This window comes from Muscardinus avellanarius (genome assembly GCF_963383645.1).
Source record: "Muscardinus avellanarius genome assembly, chromosome: 12".
NCBI classification, from domain to species: Eukaryota; Metazoa; Chordata; class Mammalia; order Rodentia; family Gliridae; genus Muscardinus; species Muscardinus avellanarius.
Window position 1 is genome coordinate 28878756 of NC_137798.1, and position 16944 is coordinate 28895699.

Here is a 16944-nt window from a genome sequence, read left to right on the forward strand (position 1 = left end):
TTTTTTTTTGTATTTATTTATTATTATTGTGTGTGTGTGTGTGTGTGTGTGTGTGTGTGTGTGTGGTACTGGGGGTGGAACCCAGAGGCTTTCTACCTCCAGGCTATACTCCCAGACCTATTTTATACTTTATTTGGAAACAGGGTCTCACTAAGTTGCTGAGAGCCTCACTAAGTAGCCGAGGCTGGCTTCGAACCTGTGCGATCCTCCTGTCTCAGCCTCCCAAGCGCGGGGATTACAAGCATGCACCACCACGCCTTGGACACTGCGTGATCCTCCTGTCTCTGCCTCCCAAGCGTGGGGATTACAAGTGTGCACCACCACGCCTGGCTACATCCCTCTTTCTGACCCAACTTGCAGGGATCCAATTGGTCTTGCCCAGGACCATGTTTTCATCATTAAGTCCCCCAATACATTGCACTCTGAGCAATCCTAGACTTCTCTGCTCCTCTTTCTTCAGTCTCCTAACACCTTAGGGCTGGTCTCATGCTAAGAGTAGACTGTTCTGGGACACGGATTTTCTTTTTCTTTGTGGTACTGGGTATTAAACTCAGGGCATTCTATCTCCAAGCTATACCCTAGCCCTTTTTATTTTGAAATAGGGGCTTGCTGCTGGGTGTGGTGACGCATGCTTGTAATCCCCGCGCTTGGGAGGCTGAGAAAGGAGGATCACACAGGTTTGAAGCCAGCCTCAGCTACTTAGTGAGGCTCTCAGCAACTTAGTGAGACTTTGTTTTCAAATAAAATATAAAATAGGCCTGGGAGTATAGCCCGAAGGTAGAAAGCCCCTGGGTTCTACCCCCAGTACCACCAAAAAAAAAAAAAGAAAGAAAGAAAATAGGGCCTTTCTAATTACTGCAGCTAGCCTCAGATTACAGGTATGTGCCACCAAAATTGGCTAGAACACAGATTTACTTTTTTTTTGTTTGTTTGTACTAGGCATTGAACCCAGGGGCATTCTACTCCTGAGCTACACACCAGCCCTTATTTATTTATTTACTTATTTTTTTTTCTTTGGTGGTACTGGGATTTCTGGAAACCTTTCTACCTCCAGACTACACTCCCAGACCTATTTTTATATATATATTTTTTTAATTTGGAAACAAGGTCTCTTAAGCCAGCAAGGCTGGCTTCGAACCAGCGTGATCCTCCTATCTCTGCCTGGGATTACAAGCGTGCGCCACCATACCTGGCTTTATTTTTTTTTATTTATTTATTTTTATTATTTATTTATTTATTCATTCATTTTTGCGGGTCTGGGGATGGAGCCCAGGGGCATTCAACCCCTGAACTACACCCCCTGCCCTATTTTTTATTCTTCATTTTGAAACTGGGTCTTACTGAGTTGCAAAGGGCCTCACTAAGTAGCTAAGGCTGCCCGCGAACCGCAATCCTCCAGTCTCAGCCTCCCAAATGCAGGGATTACAGGCGTGCGCGACCATGCCCGGCTTTATTTTTATTTTGAAATGGTCTTTTGGCTGGGCGTGGTGGCGCACGCTTGTAATCCCCGTGCTTGGGAGGCAGAGACAGGAGGATCGCGCAGGTTCGAGGCCAGCCACACGCTGGTTTAGGAGACCCTGTTTCCAAATAAAAATGCAAAAATAGGTCTGGGAGTGTAGCCCGGAGGAAGGGCTTCCAGGAACCCCAGTACCACCAAAAAAAAAAAAGAAAGAAAGAAAAGAAATGGCCCTTTGGTCGGGCGTGGTGGCGCATGCTTATAATCCCAGCAATTGGGAGGCTGAGACAGGACCGCAGTTCGAGGACAGCCTCAACTACTTAGTGAAGCCCTTTGCAACTCAGTGAGACCCTGTTTCCAAATAAAGAATAAAAAAATAGGACTGAGGGTGTAGCTCGGAAGTAGAATGCCCCTGGGTTTCATCCTCAGTAACCCCCCCCCCCCAAAAAAAAAGAAAAGAAACAGGGTCTCACTAAGTTGCCTTAGTTGCCTGGCCTCAAATCTGGATCCTCCTGTTTTATACTCCCAAGTACTAGGATTACAGGCATGCACCACCACACCTGGCAAAACATAGATATTTCGTCAATCATTCACCTAGATGTTGCAGTAAAGATGTATTATAGATGTAGTTAACATCTATAACCATTCTTTTGGTGTGGTACTGGGGATTGAACTCAGGACCATTCTACCTCTGAGCTATACTTCCAGCCAGCCTATTTTATTTTTTATTTTGAAATAGGATCTCACTAAGTTGTAAAGATCCTCACAAAGTCGCTGAGGCTGGTCACAAACCTATAATCCGCCAGTTTCAGCCTCCCAAGGACTGGGATTACAGGCATGGGCCGCCATGCCCAGTTTATAACCATTCATTTAAGTAAAGAAACTTGCCCTTGATGATGTGGGCCGGTCCCATCCAATCAGTTAAGGCCTTCAGAGCAAAACTGAGCTTCCTGGAGTAGAATTTCTGCCTCAAGTCTACAGCATCACGTCTCCTATTTCTGGCCTGCCCTACAGATTTCAGATGTGCTGGGTCCCACAATCACATGAGCCAATTCCCCAACATACGTACGTATATAAGTCCCATCAATCACTCTGGAGAACCTTGGCCTTACACCTCAGATAACCCTTTTTTTTTTTTTTAAACCCTAGGCGTATTCTTTGCTTTGGGTTTTATCTTTAGTCAGGCTTCATACATTTAGGTCTCTCGAAAATTCAGTTATATTTTCCTAAAGCCAGACCTTACCACTTTGACTAGATCTTGGCCACTCAAATACAAACTTTTCTTTTCTTTGTGGTACTGAGAATTGAACACAGAGGAATTCCATCGCCAAACTACACCCTTGACTGATTTTATTTCTTATTTGGAAACTGGATCTCGTTTGGTTGCTGAGAACCTCACTGAATTTCTGAGGCTGGCTTTGAACCTGCGATCCTCCTGTCTCAGCCTTCCAAGTACTGGGATTATGGGCATGTGCCACCACACCTGGCAAATACAAACCACTTAGTTAGTTTTATTTGTTTGTTTATTTATTTATTTGGCACTGGGGATGGAACCCAGGGTCATTCTACCTCCAAGCTACACCCTCAGCCCTATTTTTTATTTTTTGAAACAGGGTGAGTTGCAAAGGGCCTCACTAAGTAGCTAAGGCTGTCCTCGAACCCGGATCCTCCTGTCTCAGCCTCCCAAATGCTGGGATTATTAACCTGCGCCACCACATCTGTCACAAACCATTTTTTTAGAGTAAAGTATTTGTACTGATCGCTAATCTAGTCCATTATGTGTTAACTCCTACATCTAAGATCACTGTCTCAAAGTATAAGGAAATATATTAGTTCCTTAAACAAAATCTAGACTGTATCCTTCAAGATGGGTAATACAGAGAGAATCTTCATGGGGGAGGGCCAACACAGAGTGGTTGGACCCAGGAATTGGGCTCTCCTTTGGAGATGACCAGGCTGGCCTCTAGGGGCGCTGGGCCTCCCGTGTGGCTAGCTGGGGAATAGTGCAGGGTCCTTCCCCAATTCAGAGTGAGGCATACATGTGCACAGCACTTGGTGAGCCCTCCCCAAGGCATTTTTGTAAAAGGGCAAATTGGAAATAATCTAAAATATCTATCATGAAGGGAATGATTGAATTATGAAATAGCCATACTCAAATAATAATATAACATTTATGTACATATGTTTACCTAAGTATAGAAAAAGATCTGGTGCAATACATACCAAATCACTCTGGTTACTCTGAAGAGATATACTGGGGTACTGGCGTGTGTTGGGGGTGGAGAGTGCAGGAGCATGTGGTTCAATATATATGCTTTTCTATTTTTCTGGGACTGGGGGTGAAACCCAGAAGCATTCTACCTCTGAGCTACACCCCCAGCCTGATTTTTTTTTTTAACAAGGGTCTCACTAGGTTGATGAGTCTCACTACTTGCTGAGTCTTTCTTTGAATCTGCAAAACTGTGATCCTCCTGTTTCAGCCTCTCAAGTAGTGGGATTACAGACGTGTACCACCATGCCGACATTATGGGGTTTTTTGGGGGGTTTTTTGCAGGTCTGGGGATGGAACCCAGGGTCATTCAACCAACCTCCAAGATACACCTCCTGCCCTATTTTTTATTCTTTATTTTGAGACAGAGTCTCACTGAGTTGCAGAGGGCCTCACTAAGTAGCTGAGGCTGTCTGCGAACCAGAACCACGATCCTCCGGTCTCAGCCTCCCTAATGCTGGGATTACAAGCACGTGTCACCACACCCGGATCTGACATTATGTTTCTTTTTTTACAAGGTACATGTTTTTGTTTTTAAACTAATAATGATTTTAAGAACTAGTTTGTGCAGAACAGTTGTAGGCAAATGTTCAATTTTCTTTAGGATGTTAGGAATAGCTCACTGTCCATAGCCACACTCTTTGGGGAGCTAGAGTGGGAGCTGCTGCCTTGGGAGACACTGTTTTCTCAGTTGGAAATCTAAGCATTTTTCAAAGCCCAGCTCTCAAGTTTCGATGAAAACTATAGGAGATTTTTCTCAAATTTTGATCACTAAATAAAAGTTTTCTATCAGGCATGTGGTGCTCACTTGTAATCCCAGTTCTTGGGAGCCTGAAATAGGAGAATCATCAGTGATGGCCAGCCTCAGCAATTTAGCAAGGCCTTCTGCAACTTACTGAGACCCTGTTTCAAGATATAGAATTAAAAAAATAAGGCTGGGGGTATAGCTTGAAGGTAAAATGCCCCCGAGTCCAATCCCCAGCATCAAAGAAAGAAAGAAAGAAAGAAAGAAAGAAAGAAAGAAAGAAAGAAAGGGGAAGAAAGAACCTGCCTTCCCTATCAAGCCTCTGCCTTATAATTCCTGATTCACTTCTCTTGGTTTGCAACATTTACTGGCACTTCCTGTCATTTTATAGATTGTTTCTATGTGTCTACTATTGTCAATAGTTACAAACATTGAGGAAAAGTTCTGTTTTTTCATTATTATTTTCTTCATTATTTCAAATGTCAAAACCTAGTTTGGTTTAGGATGAACAGCTAATTAAGTGAGAAATGCTGAATGCCATAGTAAATATCAGAATTATTTTGGGTTTTTTTTTTTTTATGTGTGTGGTACTGAAGTTGGAACTCAGGGGGATTCTACCTCTGAGTATACCTCAACCCTGTTTTTTATTCTTTATTTTGAAACAAGGTTTTCTCACTAAGTTTTAGAAGGCCTCACTAAGTAGCTGAGGCTGGCCCTGAACCACAATTCTCCCGTCTCAGCCTCCCAAATACTGGGATTACAGGCGTGCACCACCATACCCAGCTTGAGGTGTTTTGGGTTTTGTTTTTTTGTGGAACTGGAGATTGAACCAGGGGCATTCTACCTCTGAGCGACACCACCCAGGACTTTTGTTTTGTTTTGTTTTGTGGTACTAGGGATAGAACCCAGGAGCAGTTTATCTCTAGCTATACCCCCAGCCCTATTTTTTATTCTTTATTTTGAAACAGGATCTCACTGAGTTGCAAAGGGCCTAAGTAGCTGAGGCTGTCCAAGAACCACGATTCTCCTGTCTCAGCCTCCTGAATGCTGGGATTACAAGTATGTGCCACCATGTCTGGCTTATTTGTTGTTTTGAAACAGGGTCCTGCTAAATTGCTGAGAATCTCACTACTTGTTGAGGTTATACTCGAACCTGCAATCAAAACTCCTGTCACAACCTCCAAAGTACTAAGATTACAGGCCAGCATATTTTGAGGTTTTTGAAGTTCATTTCCAATTGAACTTCAAGAAAAAATATACCTCCGTACACTAAAGAAATCCTGTTAGTGATAAGCTGGCAATTACTATCTTATCCAAGCAACCAAAATCAGCATAATTAATAGTGGTGCATTCTGCCATGCGTGGTGGCGCATGTTTGTAATCCCAGTACTTGGGAGGCTGAGATAGAAGGATCTGGTTCGTGGCCAGCCTCAGCTACTTAGTGAAGTACTCTATAAATTAGTGAGACCCTGTTTCAAAATTAAGAATAAAAAATTGAGCTGGGGGTGTAGCTCAGAGGTAGGAAGCCCCTGGCTTCCATCCCCAGTACTGAAAAAAAAAAAAAAAAAAAAAAAAACCACCCTGACGCTATTTCAAAATAAAAAAATAAATAAAAATAGGGTTAGGGATGTAGCTCAGAGGTAGAATGTCAAGCCCCACGTGGTGGCACATGCTTGTAATCCCAGAGCTTGGGAGACTAAGATAGGAGAATTGTGCAGGTTTGAAGCCAGCCTCAGCAACTGAGACTCTGTTTCCAAATAAAATATACAATAGGTCTGGGAGTGTAGCCCAGAGGTAGAAAGCCCCTGGGTTCCATCCCAGTACCACACACACACACACACACACACACACACACACACACACACAGGTAGAATGTCTGAGTCAATCCCCAGTACCACCCTCCAAAAAATAAAAAGAAATATTGACAATTTCTAAGTTTTTCTATTTGTTCATTTTATGTGAGACGACATTTTGTACATAGAAAAATGGCAGTAGAAACCATTTACAGAAAGATTTCAATTTGAGGCCAGGACCTTAATTCTTCCTGTGCTAATTGAGATCATCAGCTGACCTCCGTAGAAGAAAGCCTGAGCCAGTCTTTCTGGAGAGTGACTGAGAAGCTAAGTAGGTTATCTACTCCATAGGTTCCCAAGTGGGCAGCACTGTCCCGAGGGTACTGGAACAGAAATAAGCACACAAAAGCGTAAACTTTAAGCACACAAAAGCGTAAACTTGTCACTGCTTTTTTTGCTTTTTTTTTGTGTGTGTGGTACTGGGGATGGAACCCAGGGGCATTCTGCCTCTAAGCTACACCCCTAGCCCTATTTTTTATTCTTTTTTTGGTGGGTGGGTGTGTGGTGCTGGGGATTGAACTCAGGACCATTCTACCTCCAAGCTACACCCCCAGCCTGATTTTCTTTTTTTTTTTTTTTTCAGGTCTGGGGATGGAACCCAGGGGCATTTGACCTCCGAGCTATACCCCCTGCCCTATTTTTTTTTTTTATTCTTTATTTTGAAACCGGGTCTCACTGAGTTGCAGAGGGCCTCACTAAGTAGCTGAGGCTGTCCGCGAACCGTGATCCTCCAGGTCTCAGCCTCCCGAATGCTGGGATTACAAGCGTGCGCCACCACGCCCGGTCTGATTTTCTTATTCTTTATTTTGAAACAGGGTCTCCCTAAGTTGTGGAGGGCCTCATTAAGTAGCTGAGTGAACCAGATCCTCCTGTCTCAGCCTCTCATGTACTGGGATTACAGGCATGTGCCACCATGCCAGGCTTATTTTTTTATTCTTTGTTTTACAGTGTTTCACTGAGTTACAAAGGACCTCACTAAGAAGCTGAGGCTGGCCTTGAACTGTGATCCTCCTGTCTCAGCCTCCTGAATTGCTGGAATTACAAGTGTGCACCACTACGCCTGGCTTATCACTCCATCTTTTTGTTTATTCGCTTAAAAAAGGTAGCTTTCCAGGGCAGTGATGAATTTTTTGTTGTTTCCTAAAAAGAGGGCAGTAAGCCAAGTAAGTTTGAGAAACTCTGTGAGGCTGAGGCCTTTTACTTCTGTTCTCAGTTCCTGAGTGCCAGACCATCCGGGCCCCTGCCTTCTCAGCTAAGCCGACTTGGTTCTGCAGGGTCATCTCTTCCCACCCTCTGCTTTTCAAGAGACATGTAGCCCTCAAACCATGCCAGAGGGGCCCAGCAGCACAAGTGGCTGTCCTTTCCTATAGCTGGCCTGAATGCCTGGCCGCTTTACAATAACTGCCCCGCTGACAGCCAGAGTGACAGAAGTTTCCATCCTGCCTGAGCATCTGGCACTTCTCTAGAGATTATAGTTCTTAAGAGCAAGCCCAGATCTAATCCACTTCTGCTTCCCCAGAACGAAGCCTCTAAGACTCAGTGAGGGCAGGCTGGCACCTCTACCTCCCACTGTTTGTGTGAGCATTATAGATCTATCTCTGTTTGGATCCACTCAGCTCTCTCTCCTTACCCACATAGTCTTTGATGTTCTTTTTCTATCTTTGCCACAGGAAAATGACTGAAATACTAAGGCATAATATCATCACTTTATTCAAGAGATAATCAAACATAACACAGGGCTGACACTGACAAACAGCTATGCATAAATTTTTATAAATCTGCTTGCTACATTTTCCAGAAGAGACCCAGTCATTGTCGACAAGGACGAGAAGCCAGGAGGGTACCTAAAACAACTGCAGTGTTTTAAGGGAGTTTCCCTCTACTCCACTGTACTGAAGGCATCCCCATGGTTGGTGGAGGTGGTCCTTTTAGCAGGAACAAGAGGCAGCAGCCACATAGAAGCCATGTTCCTGGCTCTGCAAACACTCAGTGGCAGGCCTTGTTGAACTCCTGGAGGGCCCAGCGCTTGTTCTCAGTTGCCTGCTTGAGCTGCGTATACTCTTTTACCAGTCGATCAAACTCCTCCCCAAGGACCTCATAGGTGTTCAGGACCTGTCGAGATTTCTCCATGTCCTGCTCTTGTAGGCGAATGGCTCCCTCTAAACGGTCCCTAACAGCCCAGGTAGAGAAGGTTCAAATAAAATGTTAGTCCACAGGAAACAGGTAAGAATGGGCACATTAAAATGAACAAGTCTGGAGGGTGTGGAGACCACCTAGGGACAGCTGTACCCAGCTCTTAGGAGTTCTCACCTAATGAGACGATGAACTTCCACTTTCTCGGCAGTGTATGTGTCAGACAAAATCTTCAGCTCCTCCATCCTGACAAGAGGGAAAAAGAAATGTCACGTGGAGGAGCTCTGACAGTATCAGAGTTAGGAACAGACATGGACCTTGCCCACAGCCAAGCTGTGAGGGGATAAACAAGGTCATTCTGAATTCCCGAGAAACTGATCTCACAGAAAAGCACCTACTTCAGAAGGCTGCAAAATAAAAGGCCCAAGAATATTGAAAGCTTTTGGGTAATCCAAAGGCGAATTTTTCTGTGTGACATTTACAGGTGCCCACAAGGTGCGAGGCATGGTGAAGGGAAAGAGGTGGGGGGAGGGATGGAGCATGGTGTGAGGACCCCTTAGATCCACAGGGCTCATAGCTCACCTCAGCCTAAGAATCATAGCACTGCACTTGATCTCCAGGTACTGAGCATTGATTCGGTCCAACTCAGACTGAGTCTTGAGCTGATGCTCCTGAAGAAGCTTCTGCAGCAAGGCCAGGCAGCGGAGAAGCACCTGAAATCCCAAGAGGAAGGAGGAAGTGGGCATAAGCAAAGTATGTACTTAGTAGTAAGGAGTGCAGATCAGAAATCTCTGGCTTCCTTAGAGGTGCCCCTGGGGTCAAAGTAAAGGAGCGCAGAGGCTGTCCCATGCCCTGACATACCTGGGAGTAGGTGGCGCTCTTCTTCTCCAGCAGCACCAGCTGCTCCTTCTGCTGGCTCCTGGCATCTTGGCACTGCTGCCTCTCGCCCACCAGCACCTCTGCCAGCTTCCACACCTTTGATGCCTTCAGGGTTTCACTGTCTGCATCTGAGCAGAGACAAGGACTGCCAGGACAACCGAACAGCTGCACCCTTCTAAGGCCTTTGTTCAGTGGCCCAGCCTACATCTAGCCCTCTGCACTCTGCCTTCCCCAGGTTTACTTCTGATGCCCAGCCCTCATAGGTAGGTTCTCCTCACTCTTACCTTTGATTCCTGTCTTGGTCCTGAATTCTTAAGCCACAGAAAAAAAGATAAGGGATCAGATACTGGCCTGCACTCTCCTCTCTTTGCCATTTTTTTTTTTTTTTTTTCAGTACTAGGGATAGAACCCAGGGGCATTCTACCTCCGAGCTATACCTCCAGCCCTTATTTTTGGGAGGGGGGGGGGTTCTGGGGATGGAACCCAGGGGCATTCAACCTCTGAGATACACCCCCTGCCTTTTTTTTTTATTCTTTATTTTGAAACAGGGTCTCACTAAGTTGCAGAGGGCCTCACTAAGTAGCTGAGGCTGGTTGCGAACCTAGATCCTCCTGTCTCAGCTTCCTAAATGCTGGGATTACAAGCTTGAGCCACCACGTCCAACTTCCCTTTGCCATTCTGATCCTTTCTTAGAGAGAACTCATCCTAGCTGGGCATGGTGGCCCATGCTCATAATCCCAGCATTTGGGAGGCTGAGACAGGAGGATATGGATTCGTGGACAGCCTCATCTAGTTAGTGAGGCTCTTTGTAATTCAATGAGACCTGTTTCAAAATAAAGAATAAAGCCAGGTGTGGCGGTGCATGCTTGTAATCCCCGCGCTTGGAAGGCGGAGACAGGAGGATCCCGCAGGTTTGAAGCCAGCAGTGCTGACTTAAGAGACCTGTTTCCAAAAATAAAAAAGTATAAAATAGGTCTGGGAGAGTAGCTTGGAGGTAGAAGGGCTTCCAGGAACCCCAGTACCACCAAAAAAAAAAAAAAAAAAAAAAAAAAAAAGGGCTGGGGGGTGTCGCTCGGATGTAGAATGCCTCTGGGTTCCATCACTAGTACCGCAAAAAAAAGAGAGAGAGAGAATCATCCTTTCTTTCAGCAAGAGGACACTCCCACTCGGCACCTTACTGAATGAAAGAAGTCCTCCAAAGGTTTTTGTTTTTATTCCATCAGCAAGGAAAAAAATCAAAGAAGTATCTCTGATACTTCAAATACATTATTCTCAAAAGAGTAGTCCAGGAACCATGAAGGCCAGTTGTGAGCAGAACAGAGAGTCAGTACATACCTGAATTGGGGTCATGGTAGCAGAGAAGAGTGAAACATTTCCTCTTGAGCTGCTCTTCCACTTCCAACTGGAGCCGAGTTCTCATCCACACAAAATCCTACAGCAAGAAATAAAAAGAGGGGCAAACAGACTGTTAGAACTGGGAAGACCTCACCAATGAATATGTGACAGTACAGGCATGGTGGTGCACACTTGTAATCCCAGTACTTGGGAGGCTGACAGGAGGCTCACAGGTTCAAAGCCAGCCTCATCAACTTAGTGAGGCCCTCAGCAACTTAATGAGAGCCTGTTTTAAAATAAAGAATACTGAGACAGGAGGATCACGGTTCGCAGACAGCCTCAGCTACTTAGTGAGGCTCTTTGCAACTCCATGAGACCCTGTTTCAAAATAAAGTACAATGTCAGACATGGTGGTACACACTTGTAATTCCAGCATTTGGGAGGCTGAGACAGGAGGAATGCAGTTCGAGAACAGCCTCAGCTACTACTTACTGAGGCCCTTTGCAATCAGTGAGACCCTGTTTCAAAATAAAGAATAAAAAAATAGGACTGGGGGTGTCACTCAGAGGCAGAACCCCTTGGGTTCCATCCCAGTACCACAAAAATAAATAAACAAATAAATAAATAAATAACAAAAAATAGGGCTGGGGATGTAGCTCAGAGACAGAATGCCCTTGGGTTCCATCCCCAGTGTCACTATACAAACAAATAAACAAATAATAAAGCCAGAAGCCAGGTATGGTAGTGCACACTTGGAATCCTAGTACTTGAGAGGCTGACACAGGAGGACCACAGAAGGTCAAAGCCAGCCTCAGGCTGGGCATGGTGACACACGCTTGTAATCCTAGTGCTTGGGAGGCTGAGACAGGAGGATCACGCAGGTTCAAAGTCAGCCTCCGCTACTTAGTGAGGCTCTCAGCAATTTAGTGACACCCTATTTCCAAATAAAATATAAAATAGGTCTGGGAGTATATCCTGGAGGTAAAAAAAGCACCTGGGTTCTACCCTCAGTACCACACACACACAAAAGCCAGCCTCAGCTACTTAGTGAGGCTCCCAGCAACTTAGTGAGACCCTGTTTCCAAATAAAATATAAAACTGGTCTGAGAGTATAGCCCAGAGGTAGAAGGCCCCTGGGTTCCATCCCTAGTACCATCAAAAAATTTAAAAATAAAAAATAGGCTGCGAGCCAGGCATGGTGGTGCATGCTTGCAATCCAGCGTTCGGGAGGCTGGGATTGGAGGATCATGGTTCGTGGCTAGCCTCGGCTACTCAGTGAGGCCCTCTGCAACTTAGTGAGACCCTGTTTCAAAATAAATAATAAAAAATAATAAAAAAAAAAAAAGGCCAGGCATGGTGGCGCACACTTGTAATCCCCGCACTTGGGAGGCAGAGACAGGAAGATCATGCAGGTTTGAAGCCAGACTCAGCTACTTAGTGAGGCTCTCAACAATTTAGTGAAGCCCTCTGCAACTCAGTGAGACCCTGTTTCAAAATAAAGAATAAAAACTAGGGCTGGGGGTCACCTCGGAAGTAGAATGAATGCCCATGCTCCTGGGTTCCATCCCCAGAACAACAACAACAAAAAAGATAGGGCTGGGTGTAGCATAGAGGTAGAATGGTACTGAAAAAATAAAGATATTAATTTTTAACTTATCAAATCAGCAGAAACAAGGACTGAGGGTATACTCACAACTGTGCTAAGAGTGTTATTGGAGGTATCATCCTATTTACATCAATGTATTTGTTTTTTGCAGTACTGAGGTACTGGAGATGGAGCCTAGGAACATTCTACCTCCAAGCTATACCCCCAATCCTATTTTTTTATTCTTTATTTTGAAACAAGGTCTCACTAAGTTGCGGAGGGATTCACTAAGTAGGTAAGGTTGGCTGCGAACCTTCAATCCTCCTGTCTCAACCTCCCAAGTACTGGGATTACAAGCGTGGACCCGATTTATTCTTGTATTTTTGTTTGTTTGTTTTTGTTTTGTTTTGGTGGTACTGGAGTTCCTGGAAGCCCTTCTACCTCTGGGCTACACTCCCAGACCTATTTTATACTATTTTTTATTTTTGGAAACAGGGTCTCTTAAGCCAGCGTGGCTGGCTTCGAACCTGCGTGATCCTCCTGTCTCTGCCTCCCAAGCATGGGAATTACAAGCATGTGCCACCACGCCTGGCTATTTTTGTATTTTAAAACAAAGCCTCACTAAGGGGCTTCACTAAATAGCTGAGGCTGTCCCTAACCCTCAGTCCTCCTCTCTCAGATACATCCATGTATTTGTAAGGGAAGGGCACTGGAGATTGAACCCAGAAACATTCTATCTCCAAGTTATACCCACAGCCTGATTTTATTTCTTATTTGGAAACAAGGTTTCACTCAGTTCCAGAGGACCATGCTAAGTTGCCGTGGCTGGCTTCAAACCTGCAATCCTCCTGTCTCAGCCTCCTAAGTACTGGGATTACAAAAGCTCTACATCTGTGTACTGAATTGAAAAAATCCAAAATATATATCAAAACAAACTATACTCTCTGTACAAACATGGAGAGTATTATATCATTTATGTCAAGCTGTTTATAATACTGTGCTTCCAGATGTAGTCTTTCAGCTTTTACTTTCTTCTGTGTATTATTTTTCTGTTTTGAGTGTAACCGCCATGAATCTGTGTCATTTTTACAAAATAAATTGAGATTAACAAAAAAAATTAAAGGATAAATTAATCCACTTTGCTTCTTGGCTCCCAGCATCTGCCCACTCCCAACCTCTGAGGGTGGCATGAGCTCCAGAAGGTCCGCCTTCTCCAGCCCGAGCAGTCGTGGGGTCTTCCTCTCCTGGCTAGGACCTAAGAGCTGTGTCAGTTCAGTCACAAGTAGCCGCTGTTCAAGGGTCTCATGAAACTGAGAGAATAAAAAGCAAAAATAAGTGACTATAACACACCTCCTACGCTCTGCTTCTTCCATCCCACAAACAAGTTCTCAGAGGTTTGCAAAGTCCTCAAACATGCAATCCCCTTCAGATAACTCCTCAGTGCTGAGTACTTTCTCTAGTCAATCTTTCTCGTTCAAAACCCTCATCAAATACCCACGCTTGCCCCAATAACTAGTCTATTTCCTTCGTAATAACCAGTACTCGAAGCTCCCCTTCGCCCTAGATCATATCATCGGTCAAAGCCACAGCTGGCCTAGTTATTCCTCTGACTGGTACCTGGCACTTACCTCATCACATCAGCCCTACCTTTTTGTCTTCAGAAGTTAAATTTGTGTCTTGTGTCTTCACGTAATAGTCCAAAAGCAGCTCCTGAATGACTCTTTGTAAAATCTCAGACCTCAACCATGTTGTCTTATGCAGGCGAACTTCTTTCCATGCCTAAAAATAAAAAAAAATCCCAGATGGGAATCTCTCTCTCCTGGGGAGGATTTTCCCTTCCTCCTGCCATCCCTTCTCCCAGGGCCCTTACCTGAGCCTGCTCCTTTGCCAGGGAGAGGCTTAAGCCACTCTCATCCATGTGCTGTGAGAGGCTCAGCAGCAGCCTGCTGAAGTGTGGGTTCTGTAACAAGTCTTCTTCACGCAGGCTACACGGAGGAAACTGTTTACTGCACACTTAACAGCACAGGAACAGAAAAGCAAACATGTATGGACTCTTAGTTTAGATAACTGAGCATAACTTAATACTTCCCAAAAAACCTAGGTTTTTGGTAGGAAAGATTTCTAAATCTAATGAGCTATAAAAGAAAAATTAATAAATATAAACTAAAGGTCATACTCAAGCTAACAAACATTTATTTACTTTATATTCAAGGACATTGGTCACAGGGAAATTAATATCCAACAAAATTAAAGTCTTAGATGATGGATATTCAAGGTGTAGGGATGTAGCTCTGCAGTAGTAGAGTGCATGTTTAGTATGTACCAACCCCTGTGTTGACTCCTCAGAACTGCAATAAACAAATAAGTAATTAATACGTAAATAAAAATAAGAAAATGAGCTGGGCATGGTAGCACATGCCTATATTCCCAGTACTTGGGAGACTGAGGCAGGATTGCAGGTTCGAGGCCAGCCTCAGCAACTTAGTGAGGCCCTCAGCAACTTAATGAGAGACTCTGTTTCAAAATAAAGAATAGCCAGGCATGGTTCCAGAATATAAAATAGGGCTGGGAATGTACTCTGAGGTAGAATGCCCTTGGTTTCCATCCCCAGTATTGAAAAAAAAAAAAAGAAAGAAAAGAATAAGAAACTCTTTTTCATTTTTTTTCTCCACCCTCTAAAGTACTGAAGGATTAAACATGAGCAAACTACAGAAAATGCAAGTTCTTGGAGGATTTAAGATATAGAAAATATTCACGATATGGAAAGAACTCAAAACACAGAAGTAGCTAGGATTTTAGGGAAGAAGACATGAGATAATTTGTAACACAGGTAAGGCCGGGCATGGTGGTGCACTCTTGTAATCCCAGAATTTGAGAGGCTGAGACAGGAGGATCAAGGTTCGAAGACAGCCTCAGCTACTTAAGCCCTCTGCAACTCAGTGAGACCCTGTTTCAAAAATAAACAATAAAAAATAGGGCTGGGAGTGTAGCTCAGAGATAAAATGCCCCTGGGTTCCATCCCCAGTGCTGCAAAATTAATTAATTAATTAATTATTTGCTGAGGCTGGCCATAAACCTGTGATCCTCCTGTCTCAGCCTCCCAAGTACTGGGATTATGAGAGTATGCCACCACACCCTCTCTTTGGCTCTTTGTTGTTTTCTGGTTGTTGTTTTTGTGGTACTGAGGATTAAACCCAGGGGAATCTACCTTCAAGCTACATCCCTAGTCCTTTTTTAATTTTTTGTTTTGAAACAGGGTCTTACTAGGTTGCTATGAATCTTGCTATGTTGCTCAATCTATTCTAGAACTTGTAATCCTCTTGTCTCAGCCTCCCAGTACTGAGATTATAGGAATCCTAAAACCTCTTTGTATAAGTCATCAAACCTTTTACAAATGTCTGCCCTTTCCTTGGTATTTTTGTTTTTTTTTGTTTTGTTTTGGGTACTGAGGACAGAACCTAGAGGCATTCTACATCTAAGCTACACCCCCCCCTTTAACATTGTTTATTTTTTTAATTTTTGGTGGTACTGGGGATGGAACTCAGGGGCCTTCTACCTCCGGGCTATACTCCCAGACCTATTTTATATTTTTATATTTTATTTGGAAACAGGGTCTCTTAAAACAGCTGAGGCTAGATTCGAACCTGTGCAATCCTCCTGTCTCAGCCTCCCAAGTGTGTGTGGGGGATTATAAGTGTGGGCTACCATGCCCAGCTACATTGTTTCTTTAAATTACTGAGGTTGGGGGAGCAGTGAGTTGGCGCGGGCCACCCTCCCCCCTCATGCCATTTTGGCATGGGGCTGTAACTATTTTCTGTATTTTATTTTCTATATTTCTATCCTTTTAATAAACTTCTTTAAATCTTCAAAAAAAAAATAAATTACTGAGGTTGGCCTCCAACCTGCAACCCTCCTGTCTTGGCCTCCCAAGTACTGGGATTACAAGCATACACCATCATGCCTGCAACCCTTACCCTGCTGAAGTATTTCCATCCCTTCTCCAGGTAGGCAGAAATCTCCAGATGCCATTTGATTTTCTTGTGATTCTTATCTGTGTGGAACCAAATGAAAGAAAAAAGAAAAAAAAAACATGAATAAATAGATGGCTGTTACAGATGAAACTACCTTGAGCTGGGTGCAGTGGAAAACACCTGTAATCCCAGTACTTGAGAGGCGGAGACAAGAGGATTACATGTTTTTAGCTAGCTAATAGTAACTTAGTGAGATCCTGCTTCAAAATAAAAAGGGCTGGGGGTATAGCTACAAGGTGGACCATCCCTGTATTTAATCCCCAGCACCTAGCCGGGCGTGGTGGCGCACACTTGTAATACCTGCGCTTGGGAGGCTAAGACAGGAGGATCACACAGGTTCAAAGTCAGCCTCAGCTACTTAGTGAGGCTCTCAGCAACTTAGTGAGACCCTGTTTCCAAATAAAATAGAAAATAGGTCTGGGAGCATAGCCAGGAGGTAGAAAGCCTCTGGGTTCCACCCCCAGTACTACTACTACTACTACTACTACTAATAATAATAATAATAATCCCCAGCACCTGAAACAAAAACAAAGTACTCTGAATTAGACTTACTATTGTCCACAGTGAGGAAGGAACCTCAGAGATGCCTCTTAACAGAGAGAAACAATGGCAAACATCCTGGGCCCCAAGATCTTATACAAGTTTTATGGACAGACAA

At 44.1% G+C, this 16944-nt stretch overlaps 1 protein-coding gene across 2 annotated transcripts; it reads right to left on the reverse strand.

Moving 5' to 3' along the window:
- Positions 1-8309: 8309 nt before the first annotated feature.
- HAUS4 (HAUS augmin like complex subunit 4) lies at positions 8310-16296 on the reverse strand (the record flags this gene model as incomplete). Of its 2 annotated transcripts, XM_080707394.1 has the most annotated exons (9): positions 8310-8493; positions 8634-8702; positions 9039-9169; positions 9318-9463; positions 10671-10767; positions 13431-13565; positions 13903-14034; positions 14126-14268; positions 16230-16296. In XM_080707394.1, the coding sequence occupies 9 exons, from the start codon at positions 16282-16284 to the stop codon at positions 8310-8312; spliced, it is 1092 nt and encodes a 363-aa protein (XP_080563520.1). The 2 variants fall into 2 exon arrangements, with proteins under 2 accessions (XP_080563520.1, XP_080563519.1); XM_080707393.1 differs by lacking the exon at positions 13431-13565 and having other exon boundaries at positions 16230-16284.
- Between the last annotated feature and the right edge of the window lie 648 nt (positions 16297-16944).